Source organism: Ricinus communis, chromosome 8 (assembly GCF_019578655.1).
Source record: "Ricinus communis isolate WT05 ecotype wild-type chromosome 8, ASM1957865v1, whole genome shotgun sequence".
In the NCBI taxonomy this organism is placed as follows: Eukaryota; Viridiplantae; Streptophyta; class Magnoliopsida; order Malpighiales; family Euphorbiaceae; genus Ricinus; species Ricinus communis.
This window is the reverse complement of record NC_063263.1, coordinates 10,861,875-10,877,403: the sequence shown is the minus strand read 5'-3', so window position 1 is coordinate 10,877,403 and position 15,529 is coordinate 10,861,875. Positions and strand designations below refer to the sequence as shown.

The following is a 15,529-nucleotide window of genomic DNA, read 5'->3' as shown; positions in this document are numbered from 1 at the left end:
ATATTAATCGACTTCAAACTGTACAATTTAAATTTCTCACAAATTATTTTAAGACGTTTTTTAATACATTATACTGTTAAATAAGTGGTATATATAAAAATATTACAAACTTATATATAATAATTACATACAACATTCTAATTCTATTTATATATGATAACCGCATAGATTATGAACTCCAAACAAGAGATAAATTCTTCGATAAAAATCTCAGTTTGGGAATGAGAGATTAATGCACCTGAATAAGGATATCCAATACTGGAAGAACCATGTTCCCAGTAGGAGTTAAGACTAATAAATCTCCATAAAGGTCAATCCCATGAGTGAGTAAAGGTATCTAATTTATTCCATACTTGCAAGTCTTTTTTCTTTTCTAATTCTCATTTTATTTTTTTTGATTGCATGACTAAGTTGATGGTATCTTTACCTACTCATAGACTGGGAGAACCCTCCTTCAGCTAGTTAATATTCTCAGGAGATCCATCAATATTCTTAATATTAAAAGAATCTAATAGTGTTTATGCCTCCCACATGCCTAGGGTTTCCCTCTCTTTAATAATTTCAATCTTAAATCAATGTTAGGACATTTTCTTTTTCTTATTTAATTTAAAGTTCTATCTTGTCATTAGGGTTTTTGATTACTATTCATTATTTAAGTAGAACTATTTTAATTTATAAAATTTAAATTTAAATTTTTATATCAAAAGAAACATTTATATGCATAAAGTTTGATTAACACCGATTTGAATACATAATAATAACATTGCAATCATATAATTCATTTATAAACTAATATTAAAATGTATAATTGCTAGAGATCTTAAACTTTATTAATTCATTTTATTAAAAAGTATATATTAATATGTATTTATTCTTCTACAATTCAGTTACTAACTGCATATGTGTTTTAATTTATTTCAAACTCCATCATTTTACAAACAAATATTTAAATTTAAGGTTATGGTGATGTTTGACCATTATATTTAAATTTAAGGTTCTTTTAATGTAATATATTAATTGTATATCTCACTCTATTAATTTAGATTGTCAATAAATATGTATAATCTTTTAATTATTTATATAAGTGTAAAATATATAAATAAATTTATTTATTATCAAATATTAGTAACTAAATTATAAAAATAAATAAAAATTTGTAAAAATAAAAGTAATATACTTGATTAAATAATAGCTAAGTACTTAACTAATTTAATATCAAATTATTAAAAATAAAATAATAGTAGTTAATTATAAATTTATAAAACATCTTACATTCATTGAATAATTAGAATGTTCATTCTAAGTGCACAAGTACTTTTTTAAAAAAAAAGTTTACAAATATGAACTTCAAAAAGAAAACTTTATCCTAGGCAACCAATTTTGAATAACCACGTAATCCAATAAATGAAAGATATATGGTATCAATATTTATATTTATAAATATTCATAAAAAATTATCTTAGTTTGTATATAAAATAAATAAAAATATTTATATTTATTAATTTTACGTTATAAATTATATAAATATTAATAATTTAATAGTAAAATATAAAAATAATGTAATATATAATATTTACTTTTCTATTACTATATATATATATATATATATATATATATATGTTTTAAAGTATATATTATATTATGTAAGAGCGTATAGTTTAATTAAAATTTTAAATATGTAATATTGTTAATTTTTTTTAAAAACCTTAATAAAAATTATATCTAACACATTTTAAATTATCTATACATATATATAATATAATTTTTTATTATTTAATACTATCTAATATATATTCCAAAAATTAATTTAACTAATACAAAAAATGTAGATATCAAACCTAAAATCTTAATTAAGGTATTTTATGGGCCTACCCTTAAATAAATATTGCATGTATATATTCCATTATGAAAATAAAAAAATGGAAACCCACAAAACATATCCAAACACAGAGGGACATATTTTGAGCATTTGGTACCCTTCACATCAAAATCTGCTCTCACACTCAAACAAAAAATGTAGGCCCCACTTTCTGACACCAGTCACACGGCCACTTTGTTCCATTGTCAGTTCGTCGTGTGATTCACGCCCCATCTTCAGAGCGTGGGGTTTTTTTCTCTTCCCATGTGTCCGTTTTAATGATAGAATCTTGCTCTTTTCTCGTTTGGTCCTTTCAAATTACGCTTTTTTTCTTAAAACAATTTTTTCTGGTCTTTTAAATTTCACACCTGTCATTATGTCTTTTCTACAGATATTTACCACCGTCAGATCTCTCTCGTGATTTTAATTTTGTTTCCTTTCTTATTTATTCCGAACTCAATCATTATTAATTACAAATAGTAAAAACCGGTTATTTTTAAAATATAAATCTCGAGTTTTTTTTAGATTTTTGTAGTTAAAAATAATAATTTTTGTTATAAAATTTAGGACGCATCAAAACTATTTTATGAACAAAAACATATATTTTAGAAACTAAATTCAGAATTTTTCTAAATAAAAACCTTAATTTTGGCTTTATGCGACGACCGTGTGTGGCTCGTCTCAGTTTTACCTGTTGAGGTTGTGTCGGCTATTTATAATATTTTATTTAAATATAAAATAAAATAATATAAAAAAAGTAAGGTTGGAGGTCAACTTTTGATGATGTTATGTACATGTGGATTAAGATAAGAAAATAATTTGTTTTATGATAATACTAAGTAACAGTGACTCATGACTAATGCTATAAAGTAAATAACCAAAGAGTCTTCCACTTGATATGGATGTACCAATTTGGCACTACTTTCCTTCTTGTTTACGTATCATCAATTATGAAATTTCTTTTATTCAATTTCCTTATCTTTGATAGTAATAAAAATCTCATTGAATAACAACTATATTATTTCGACATGACATCGGACAAACACTTAATGTCAAAAATTAAAATTTTAAATATTATTTTTTAAAAATATATTAATTTAACATAATAATATTTATTTTAGAAAAAATAATATATTATCCAGTAGTATTATCTTTTGACACTTCATTGGAAAATACATTATCCAACAACATGGTACGCCTAAAACATTCAGGCTGAGTACTGTGACCATGACCTAAGGTATTATTAAAACATCAAGATAAATAAATTACTAATAATATAAATAAAAACTCTATTACTTTTTAATTTAATTTGAGGTGAACCTTAAAAATGGGTAATACCAACAATGATATCATCAATTTCGAGTCACACAATCATCCAACACCTTCCATTACGTTACGTACTACTCTTAATTTATAGATGTACATATTAATTTATTTAAATTTCAACCGTATACAATATTAACATTTTATTGGGACTTGGAGTATTATACTTTATTGCCGAGAAAAAATTTAATATTAACCTTATAAGGTTTAATTAGTTTTAGAATTTTGTATTGATTAAATTTCAGATTTTTTGAAATAGATAAATAATATTAGATAATGGAAGAGAACTGAATATCATTTGCTGGATAAATACTGTATTTTGATTTCATTTTTAAATTTTAGCAATGTATTTTGTTATTTAATTTAGTTTTAATTTCTGATAAAATTATCAATTAAAATTTATTAAAATGTCTATAACTTTAATGATAATAGAAAAGAAAAGAAGTGAATAATTAACTCATTTTATAACAAAAAATGGCGTCTTTTAAATAAATAATTAATTTAACAATAAATATTATATTATCATTGTCTTATTCATATTTATTTAGAGAAAGATTTAACGGTTTTATCTCTCATTCATCTCGAACTCTCTTATATATATATATATATATATATTTTTTTTCATTTTTATTTGTTCCAATAAAGAAACATTTCAAAAGCCTTAGACTTTTAGGATTTTAAATAAAAATGACAAGGGAAGATTTCTTTAAAGTGTCTAAGAATGAGTTCGAAAGCCTAACGTAGGCTCAGTTTTTTTTTTTTTTCTATAGTCATATATGGTAATAAAATTTAACGAAAAATAAGTGCAGAATACATAATTTATTTGGCAACAAAATATGTAAATACGACAATAGAAGAAAATGATGATAATGCAGAGATCATATAAGGGAAATGCATATGGTAAAAGGAGTATAAAGTTAAGTGGATTAAAATGAAAATTACTTTAGTTCCAATATGAGCTTATGTATATAATGCACAATGATTAAAGTATTTATAAACGGATTTGTTGTATCAGTATGGGGCTTACATTTAATGAAACTTTCGAGAGCAACACCGCGCCACGTAGGCCATTTTGATGGATTCCATTACTATTTTTTAATTATTGGCACTTCAAATTATGGGACCAAATCTCCCGAAATACCACACGAATTCTCCATATATACATAACGGACCGGTGGACTATGAAGTAAGAATACTGCTAGTTGTTGTTGTTTTTTTTTTTTTTATATATTTATATCTAAATGTGAATAAATTTAAATTAGTATTTAGATGGTGTCTTTTTAATTTTTATAAAATTCCTACAAATAAAAATAATAGTCAAACTAATCTCTAATAAGTGAATGGAATTAAATTTAGAGAGTCGAGTGAGTAAAAATAAAATGTTAAAAGAATTGTAATAATATATAAGTCTTGTAGGGGTATTCATAAAGATTAGTTTTAGAGTACAAAGTGGTGTAACAAACTTGCCTGCAAGGATTGGATTGAATCATTGATTCAAATGTTTGAGGAAGTGAAGGAGGTGGGTGGTGCTATTGATCCAAATCTTTTCTTGAGTGATCTTTCAAGCGATTATGGATAATATTATATATATATAAGGAAAGTATTTTAGTGTGAACCTGAACCATGCATGCTTATTTAGTTGTTGTACATAATTTTCTTATTTATAATTGCTTTTTTATTTTTTTATTTTCCTTGTTTGCATTTATTAAAATGAAATCATGGTGGACAAACAGCTGAGCCATAGTGACCTCCACTGGTCAGAGAAACCCTAACCTTCCCACCTACATTATTAAATCTATCCATTTAATGATAAAGTTTCTATTTATATTTAATTATTGCTTCACCACTTTCATATCAATCCTACTTTCTTTCTCATATATTCTCGCGACATATTGCCTACTCATATTTTCTTTTCATCTCATCTCATATACCGAAATCATGAACCGAAACTACTGTATCACGTGATACAGTCAGTACCACGTCTCTATCTTCTCCGTAAACTGACTCAATGGCATTTCTCGTAATATTCTCAAATATCTCAGGGCAAATTCATTTGGGTCCCGTCCGAGAATAGATTGTCGTTTCTTCAGGGATCTGAAAGGGTAAAAATCACTTTCTTAACTTTACTCCCGTGTTACACATCTGTACCTCTATCTTACTTCCTGCCCGTTAGATCTTCTCAACTCTCGCATCTCTCCTGGTCAAAGAATTGATAACAATGATTTTAAATGTAGGCAATCATTTCACTGCGATAGACAGTTGTCAGCTAGAGATTCCGCGCCGATAGACTCGACAAATTGCAGTCGGCTAAGTAGGGACTACACGCATCTGGACTTATACATAAGTCAAATTGCTTATCATCAATACCTTATCGTTTGATATGATAAGCGCTCTGTAATAAGTAAGCTGACTTATCGTCCTCTTTATCTGTCTCCTCTTTCCTATAAAAATCGCCATTCCTGCAAGGTTTAATGTTTGTATGTGTATATATATAAAATTTATTCTTGAGAGAGAAAGTCTAGAAAGAGAAAGATAAAAGAGAGATAAATCTTGCCTTCAATTTCTAGAGAGAGGAAACTGTGTTTTTCTTAGAGAGAGAAATAAGCTTTCTCTCTCTGATCTCGGTGAGTTTCTTAGAAATTTCGATTTTTTTTGCTTTATAGAATCTATCACTTTAAAAATCTTTAAGCTTTTTTTTTTAATTTTTTATTATTATGTCGTTTTAATTTTATTTTTGGGTTCTTCTTTTGTTTTTTGGGTTCATTTTTGCCCTTTGTGTCTTTGTTTCCTATATAAAAGCTGCTTTCTATGCCTCTTTGATCCCTTGGAAAAGAAAAAAGGAAAAATTGCAAAACCCTAATTGTGCTTTTGCTTTGTTTAATCGTGACTTAACTTTACATGTTTGGTTAGATGCTTATTGTGTGAAGTAATTATGTTGGAAATGATGATTCTCGGTGTGTTAGTGAACTATATTGTGAAGATTGTTATATGATCTGGATTTGAGGTTGATTTTTTGGTGTAAAAGATTATTTTATTTTCTGCTTTTTAAAATAGTTTGTTTTTTATGGCTGACTTTTTTTTGTTTCGGTGTCATTGTGGAATTTTCTCTTCAGATCTAGTGCTAATTAGGGTTATATTCCCGCATTTCAAAGCAAAAACGGGGCGTTCAAGATGTCGTCTCTCAGTAGAGAGCTTGTGTTCTTGATCCTTCAGTTTCTCGATGAGGAAAAGTTCAAAGAGACTGTTCACAAGTGAGCTTTTTTTAACATTTAACTGTTGTTTAATTTTATTATTATTGTTACTATTGCTATTATTTTTGTTGTTGTTATTATGTATTTTTTTCCCAATTATCACTTGCTGATTTGGACACATTAACTATTGGTTCAAATGTAAAATAGGCTTGAACAGGAATCTGGGTTTTTCTTTAACATGAAGTATTTTGAGGATGAGGTGCATAGCGGTAATTGGGATGAGGTGGAGAAGTACCTTTCTGGTTTCACAAAAGTGGATGATAATCGATACTCGATGAAAATCTTTTTTGAGATTAGGAAGCAAAAGTATCTTGAGGCCTTGGATAAGTAAGGAAAATAGTTATTTATTTAGTCTTAAATTATTTTCCTTTTCTGGAATTCTTGACCATATGCAACAATTTTCTATATATGGATGAGAACTTTCAAAACTTTTGACAGGCATGATCGGTCCAAGGCAGTAGATATATTGGTAAAGGACTTGAAAGTGTTTGCCACATTCAATGAGGAGCTTTTCAAAGAAATCACACAATTATTGACTTTGGAGAACTTTAGGTACGAGACATGGGTGAAATGTCTTAAAGTTTCAAATGAATGAACTATTGTAGTAAAAATGGCTATATTATGCAGGGAGAATGAGCAACTATCAAAATATGGAGATACAAAGTCAGCAAGAGCAATTATGTTGGTGGAGCTGAAGAAGCTTATTGAAGCAAATCCCTTATTTCGTGATAAATTGCAGTTTCCAAACCTTAAAAATTCAAGGTTGCGGACTCTGATTAACCAAAGGTAACTTTGCTGAATAGCTGAATTCAGCTCGATTTCATTTTGGTTTTTATTACCTTACATTTTTCTACCTCATTCTTTTGATTAGTTTTATCAATCTATTCATGTAACATTTTATTTAATACAAGAATTTTGCAAATATAATATTACTAGATGACTGCTCATCCATCTGAGCTGTGGTTGGGGTTGCTCAAATGCCATGCCTTTCTGTTATAATTTTGTTGTACACATAGAGACTTGGAGTAGGATAGTTTTGTGCCACTGTGCCAGGGAAATGCTAATATTGTATACTGCTAAAAGAATGTGCCCCCTTCTGGTTTAAGCTGTGCGCTGAATTCATAAAAAGGCTGTAGTCATTTTTGGCCCTTGCGGACTGTTCATTAACTGTATAGATTTTGGCATTGATTGCCCTTTCCAATACATGATTTTGTGCACAAAAAAATAACTCATTTTCTATATAAATTACAGCTTGAATTGGCAGCATCAGTTGTGTAAAAATCCAAGGCCAAATCCAGATATTAAAACTCTATTTGTGGATCATTCATGCGGGCAACCAAATGGTGCTCGGGCTCCATCACCTGCAAACAATCCACTGCTTGGATCCTTACCAAAAGCTGGAGGATTTCCTCCTCTTGGTGCACATGGGGTTAGTTATCTGGCTTTCTCTGTTTTAATGCTTAGTATATGCTATTTTTAATGTGCTTGGATTTTTTTATTCAGCCATTTCAACCTACACCAGCACCGGTTCCAGCACCACTTGCAGGATGGATGTCTAATCCTTCTGCTGTAACTCATCCAGCAGTTTCTGGAGGAGGAGCCATTGGTCTTGGTGCCCCATCAATCCCAGGTAGTATCCTTAGGTCTAATATACATGTCTGAGTTTCTCTGCATTATTATGCTGATATTGTGTGAAAGAGAGAGAGTTCTCTATTTTTAATGATAGCATGTTTTGTTGCTCTGTGCAGCTGCTTTAAAGCATCCAAGGACACCTCCAACTAACCCTTCTGTAGATTACCCTTCTGGAGATTCTGATCATGTTGCAAAAAGAACAAGGCCCATGGGAATTTCTGATGAGGTAGCTAGTATCTGCTTTCTTTGTGTGCTATTGTGCAAACATGTGTCTTTCCATTGGCTATGTTCATGAAGTTGCCAAAGTTATTTTTCTGCGGAAGTTTTCTGTATTATTTATCCTTTTCATGTTGCGCAGGTAAATTTGCCAGTTAATGTGTTGCCGGTATCATTTCCAGGACATGGTCATGGTCAGAATTTTAATGCACCAGATGACTTGCCGAAGACTGTTTCACGGACTTTGAATCAGGGATCATCTCCTATGAGCATGGACTTCCATCCTCTTGAACAGACTCTTCTTCTAGGTCCGCATTGTTTTTGTGTCTTAAAATTGGGTGATATTCACTGTAGCATTTGGTGCATGACACCCTTTAGATGATTTTTTATGTTTGAATTGACAATTGATTACCAATAACTCTCAATTTTCTACTATAGTTGGTACCAATGTGGGGGATGTTGCCCTATGGGAAGTTGGTTCTAGGGAGCGACTAATGCTAAGAAACTTTAAAGTCTGGGATATTAGCACATGTTCGATGCCTCTGCAGGTTTATCCATGTTCAATATTCTGATTGTTGTTTGCACTTTACGCTTAACGCTTGTTATATTGGCATTACTGAAAAATGAAATTGTCTTTCATGAAATTCAGGCAGCCCTAGTCAAGGATCCTGGTGTATCTGTAAACCGTGTGATTTGGAGTCCTGATGGTTCATTATTTGGTATGCTAAGATCCTTAGTAATTCATTGTTGCTTCATGAATTCATCCATCAAATGCTTTAGGGGTGTAAAGAGAATTTACTTGTATCTCTCTCTGTTCCAACAACAGGAGTTGCATACTCGAGGCACATTGTACAAATATATTCTTACCATAGGGGTGATGATGTAAGGCAGCACTTGGAGGTATGTGTAAAGTGGTTTTAGGTAAATCAAACTATGGAGCTTGTTATTCTTGGTATCTGAATTTCTTGAATGCAAAATTACAATATAGTTTTTGATGTAGATTGATGCTCACGTTGGTGGAGTAAATGATCTTGCATTCTCTACTCCTAATAAACAACTTTGTGTAATAACCTGCGGTGATGACAAGACAATCAAGGTTTGTGTTTTGTATTACATTTCTGTTCTTTTTACACCTGACAGCTGTTGCTGGTTGCTAATATATTCTTTAATGTTAGGTATGGGATGCTGCTACTGGTACAAGACAGTATACTTTTGAAGGCCATGAAGCTCCTGTTTACTCTGTCTGCCCTCACTATAAGGAAAACATTCAGGTTCTCAAGTTCTCAAATGCCTTCTTCCATTTCTTATTTGTTACCTACTTTGGGCTAGCGATGTTCCTTCCTACAACTGATTCTCCTTGTGCTTGACAATCTCTTTTGCTTCTTCCCTCAGTTTATATTTTCAACAGCACTAGATGGAAAGATAAAAGCATGGTTGTATGACAACCTAGGATCACGAGTTGATTATGAGGCTCCTGGTCGCTGGTGCACAACTATGGCTTATAGTGCTGATGGTACAAGGTTAATATACTCAACCTTACTTTTTGATGTTCACTGCTGCAGGTACAAACTGAAAACAATCTTTTCATTTATCCTTTTGTGTTCTGGGTGAAAACTGCAGGCTATTTTCATGCGGGACAAGTAAAGATGGGGAGTCACATATTGTTGAATGGAATGAAAGTGAAGGTAATGTGAAAAGGAGCTATCAAGGTTTCCGCAAACGTTCTTTGGGTGTTGTGCAATTTGATACTACAAAGAATCGGTTTTTGGCTGCTGGTGATGATTTCTCTATCAAGTTCTGGGATATGGATAATCTTCAACTTTTGACATCAATTGATGCTGATGGAGGCCTTCCAGTAAGTTATTTCTACCAGTGAGTTTTAAGAACTTCTTTTAGGATGATCGGTGCTCATTTTTGGCCTTACTAATTCTCAGGCAAGCCCGCGGATCCGCTTCAACAAAGATGGCAGTCTCTTGGCAGTGTCTGCCAACGAGAATGGTATTAAAATACTGGCAAATTCAGATGGTCATAGGTTGTTACGCACATTTGAGAATCTCTCTTATGATGCCTCACGAGCATCTGAAGCTGTTACAAAGGTAGTATCACTATATTATTGGTTCGCACATGATATTGACCCAAGTTATCAAGTTTTATATAACATGTTTATCTTGTGCAGCCTATAATTAACCCCATATCAGCAGCAGCAGCAACTAGTGCTGGGCTTGCTGACAGAACTGCTTCTGTGGTTACTATTCCTGGAATGGTTCGTTGAATGTACTTGTTCTCTACATGCACTATTTCAATTTTACACTGTTATGCACTTGATGACTATTAATCTTCAATCACACTATAAACTACTATGAGCATGACATGTTAAATATTCTGTTAGTATCATATTAAGTTTTTGTCATGAATTCTGTTCAAAGAAAGTCGATTTTGGCAGAATGGAGATGCTCGGAACATGGGAGATGTGAAACCTAGAATAACTGAAGAATCCAATGACAAATCAAAGATATGGAAGCTCACGGAAATCAACGAACCAACTCAATGTCGATCATTAAGGCTCCCTGATAACTTGAGAGTGAACAAGGTATAAATTTGCTCAGTATCTAAGTCTTGTTTGTTCATTTATTGGCCTTGGAACATGTTGGTTTGATTATCTCTTTTGTCTTTCATAATCATTAATGGTATTTCTGAATATAGTTTGTCTTCTTTTCTTTTTTTCAACAAAACTCTCTCTAAAGCAATCTTGTTTAGTGGGACCAGCAGGGTAACAGCTTCCCCTGTGGACGTGTAATCCTCTGAATTATACATATTTCTGAATAAATTATGGCTGTTTATTTAGGGAACTGGGACATGATACCATTTCAAGCAGACTCATGAACTTCTCTCATGAAACTTTATCTGGTTCTTATCTTCTTTCGAAGATGATATCCTCATTAGCTTTCTTCTTGACTATTGCAGATATCAAGATTAATTTATACAAATTCAGGTAACGCAATTTTGGCATTAGCATCGAACGCAATCCATCTGCTATGGAAATGGCAACGAAGTGAGCGTAATTCAACTGGCAAGGTACAGAAAACATGCAAGCTGTTTTTAACCTTCTGGACTTGCATGTGGGTTTCTAAACAAGTTCCAATGTGTCTCAATAATTGGTGCTTCATACTGTAGGCAACTGCCAATGTGTCACCTCAATTATGGCAACCATCAAGTGGCATTCTGATGACCAATGACATCACTGACACTAACCCTGAAGAGGCTGTTCCCTGCTTTGCTTTGTCTAAAAATGATTCCTATGTCATGTCAGCATCTGGAGGAAAGATTTCCCTTTTCAATATGATGACATTTAAGGTACTGCAGTAAGCCATGAATGCAATTTGGATTTTTTCGTAAATTTCTTTTGACGACCTCATCTTCTTTTGAGCAAATGCAGACAATGACAACTTTCATGCCGCCACCACCAGCAGCAACATTTCTCGCATTTCATCCTCAAGATAATAACATTATTGCTATTGGCATGGATGATTCCACAATTCAGATTTATAATGTTCGGGTAGATGAGGTATGAAATTGTAAAGAGTTATTCCTACTGTTTACATTCAAGGGTGATGCTTGTTATTTAGTACTGTCTTGTTTATTGTTGCAGGTCAAGAGCAAGCTCAAAGGCCATTCTAAAAGAATTACTGGCCTTGCCTTCTCTCATGTATTGAATGTGCTAGTTTCATCAGGAGCAGATGCCCAGGTAATGCTTTTTCCATTAGGTCTTCATGTCTAGTCACTTTCATCGGGTTTTAAAATGTGGTGGTAAGATTACTACCTATTAGTATTACTGAATCTATCTACTTGAAGAAATAAGCATTTATAATTTTCAACATTTGGCGTTTTGATGTGATCAGTGCTGCATTAATTTACAAACACTATGCAAAAAGCTTTTTTAGGTTTCAGGATGTATACAAGGATAAGAAGATAGGCTTTTGTATCCCTCTATTGCATGAACTGCTTTTTCTATTCTTGGCCTTTTTTTCTTTTGCATTATAATACGCTTCTCACAATAATCTAATGACGCTTAATCTGGAGGTTCTTCCTTTCGGGCCTTTCGTTGTAAATAAATAGTAGTTTGATGTTGGCTTCCTAACCAACATTCTTCCACTCTTTTTTCAGCTATGTGTATGGAATTCTGATGGATGGGAAAAGCAGAAGACAAGATTCTTGCAGGTTCCTCCTGGGAGGACCACAACAGGACAATCAGACACACGTGTACAGTTTCATCAGGACCAGATACAGTTTCTGGTTGTACATGAGACTCAGCTTGCCATATATGAAGCAACAAAACTAGAGTGTACCAAGCAGGTAGCTTTAGTCTACCTTCTAGTGGAAGGCAAAATAATGCTTTTCTGTTATTATTTTCTTAAAAAATATTGGAGATGCTTTTCTATTTGTAATCTTTTCTCTGTTTTTATTTCTGTTGCTCAGTGGGTCACACGTGAATCTTCCGCGCCAATCTCTCATGCAACATTCTCATGTGATAGTCAGCTTGTATATGCTAGCTTCTTAGATGCAACAGTATGTGTGTTCAGTGCGCAGAATCTGAGACTACGCTGTCGCATCAATCCTTCCTCATATCTTTCTGCTAATGTTAGGTATTGGCCTTGCATCATTGATCAAAGTAGGTCTATTTAGTTTTTTTCCACCTTACATTGGCAGTATGTTTTCATATTAGTTTTGGTTGGTTTACATTTTCACATGGAGTACTTTTGTATTTACAGTAATAAATGTATTCCAATTTGACCATTGTATTTGCGTTTTTGGCAAAACATGAAATGAAAGTGGCAACACCTGCCATGGTTTTTCATTGAACTTTTAATCCTAGCCACAGTAGCACCATAAAAATAAACCTAGGGGTGTGGGGCCAAGGGGGCTTGGTCTGCCCTCCGTATAAAATTTGTTTGCCTTGCCCCTTCCTCAATGCCTTTTGCAAGATGGAATATCAATTTTTTAACTGTTCTGGAGAAGATAAATGGTCTAAAGCGTAGACCAAGTACGCAATGGGCACATTGCCATATCATGAAAACTTAATATTTCCAAAATTTTGATATCTTATGCAAATATCAAGGGGAAAAGATACAGAAAACTCTAATTCGAGTTTGAGTTTTATATCTGTTGCTAAGTTGGTTCAGTAAGAATAGTGCATTACCTCCTATTTGTGTATCAGCCGCGTCAATTTTGACACTTCATTTTTATTATATGGCAGTTCTAGTCTCCATCCACTTGTGATTGCTGCACATCCGCAAGAACCAAATCAGTTTGCATTGGGACTGTCTGATGGTGGAGTTCATGTGTTTGAACCCCTTGAATCTGAAGGCAAATGGGGGGTACCTCCACCTACTGAGAATGGGTCAGCAAGCAGTGTTCCAGCTACTCCTTCTGTCGGACCTTCAGGTTCAGATCAAGCCCAGAGATGATCAAATGACTGCCACAGCACAAGTTTTTTTACATGCTTGGCTTGCTGGCCCATTCCTAAGTTAGGTATGACTGGCATTTGTACTGGTTAGATGATACAACTTAAGAGCTTGATCACCCTGCACTTGTTATATGATTATCAGGACAAACCATTAGGTTCAATCAGTTTTACTTGGAGAACTATAATGAGGAGTATTACATGTACAAATGTTGCAAATCCAACCAATTTTAATTTGCAGTAACTTTTCCCCTTTACCCAGTCCATAATTAGTTTGCAGATAACTTACCCAATGGCCATCTTCTTAGGTGGTTTACCCCCTTGATAATATATATTTTCATTTCTTTTATTTTAATTTATATTTTGATGTACCCTTGTTCTCTTCCTCCTTTCTCATACCTCTTATATTGATTTTATTTTTCCTTGCAGTTTGAGGTTCATGATATGTAATTTACTCAAGGAACAACTTGCAAAAGATGTAGATTTAGCATGTTTTGTCAGATACTATGTAAGGTAAATGCTGTAGGAATATTTGTAGTGAACTGCATTTTGCCATTAAGAAAGAAATTTCATGATGATTTTTTTTTTTTTGGAAGAAAATTTTTTGGTTGTATGTTTATTCTCTCCTTGCAAATGTTAAAATACGCTGAAATTTTTTGTTGTCTTGTCCTGAAACCTTGGCATCCTCAAATACTAAAAAAGCACCAATATTTGTTTTTTGGGGGTTCTGTTTACGGGCAAACTCGTCTGATGTCCTCTCGCTCTCTTTACACTCTGGAATTTTGAGACTTAGAATATTTATACTCAAATAAAGTACTTTACCCTAATACATTCAGCTTTTCATTCTTTCCCAATTTAGTTGCATCAGATGAATGTTGTATTATGCTTGCTGTCAAAACCAACAAATTTCGCCTGCGATAAAAAATTCTTTTTATTAAAATAAAAGCATGCTCAGATTTTCCATTTTTCAATTTACTGGTACTTTGTCAAAGCGTATATTAGTGGATTTTCAGTCACCATTTACATAAAAGGGCCCGTTCCTTTCATTTGTAGCATGTGTGGAATTGATAACAGAACTGGATAGCTTCCTGCCCTGTTTTTATGCCATGTCAGGAATACTATTTAGGCTTCAAGCAGAACTTGATAATGGGGTCCTGATCTATTATTATGCCAATGTCAAGATACTACACAGGTTTCAAGTGGAGAAGCTCGCTTACCAGTATAACATTAACATATTTGAAGGTTTCACCGGTACTGAGTTGAATATTGTGTTAAGCAGAGGCCTTAACCCTTCAAAATACCTTCTAACGTTAGCAATAATGCAATTTCTTCATATTGGAAAAACTATACGTAGCTTAAAATTCACGACTGATTCTTGGATTTCAATCACCATCCTATAATTGTCCTTGAAGACTAAGTTTTGATCTAATTGGTAAATGCATGGCACTCCCTTCGTTAATTATTTTCCGCTGGAGAAAGTTGATTTTTGATCATTTTGTGCCTTCTGGGTACAATGCTATGATTCTCCACCAGATAGAATAAATAAGGACAATGTGGTTGCACTTTCAATGGGAAAGTAATTTTAGTTTAACCATAATTTATAAATTAATTAATAATTTTTATAAATTAATTTTTATTCAAATTTATAACTTTATAGCATACAAACATCAAATTAAGCTTTTAATATATAAATAAAAAAAATGTAAAAAAGAACTGCTGATTTTGATTATGAATTTTTTTTAACCAATTATTGTTGGAAGGATATTCGAGAGACAACTTCTCTTGCGA

At 32.4% G+C, this 15,529-nt stretch overlaps 1 protein-coding gene across 3 annotated transcripts; it reads left to right on the top strand.

Moving 5' to 3' along the window:
• The first annotated feature begins 5,640 nt into the window (after positions 1-5,640).
• Positions 5,641-14,460, top strand: LOC8282721 (topless-related protein 1). Of its 3 annotated transcripts, none has more exons than XM_015718310.3 (27): positions 5,641-5,805; positions 6,295-6,432; positions 6,580-6,759; positions 6,871-6,984; positions 7,060-7,218; positions 7,684-7,861; positions 7,936-8,062; positions 8,181-8,290; positions 8,423-8,588; positions 8,719-8,828; positions 8,930-8,999; positions 9,107-9,180; positions 9,281-9,376; positions 9,456-9,551; positions 9,673-9,800; positions 9,901-10,135; positions 10,215-10,376; positions 10,457-10,543; positions 10,724-10,870; positions 11,245-11,355; positions 11,455-11,634; positions 11,717-11,845; positions 11,930-12,025; positions 12,445-12,633; positions 12,757-12,923; positions 13,535-13,809; positions 14,171-14,460. In XM_015718310.3, the coding sequence occupies exons 2-26, from the start codon at positions 6,353-6,355 to the stop codon at positions 13,743-13,745; spliced, it is 3,402 nt and encodes a 1,133-aa protein (XP_015573796.2). In that variant the 5' UTR covers positions 5,641-5,805; positions 6,295-6,352; the 3' UTR covers positions 13,746-13,809; positions 14,171-14,460. The 3 variants fall into 3 exon arrangements, with proteins under 3 accessions (XP_015573796.2, XP_048233739.1, XP_048233740.1); XM_048377782.1 differs by having other exon boundaries at positions 8,181-8,293; XM_048377783.1 differs by lacking the exon at positions 10,457-10,543 and having other exon boundaries at positions 8,181-8,293.
• The last annotated feature ends 1,069 nt before the right edge of the window (positions 14,461-15,529 follow it).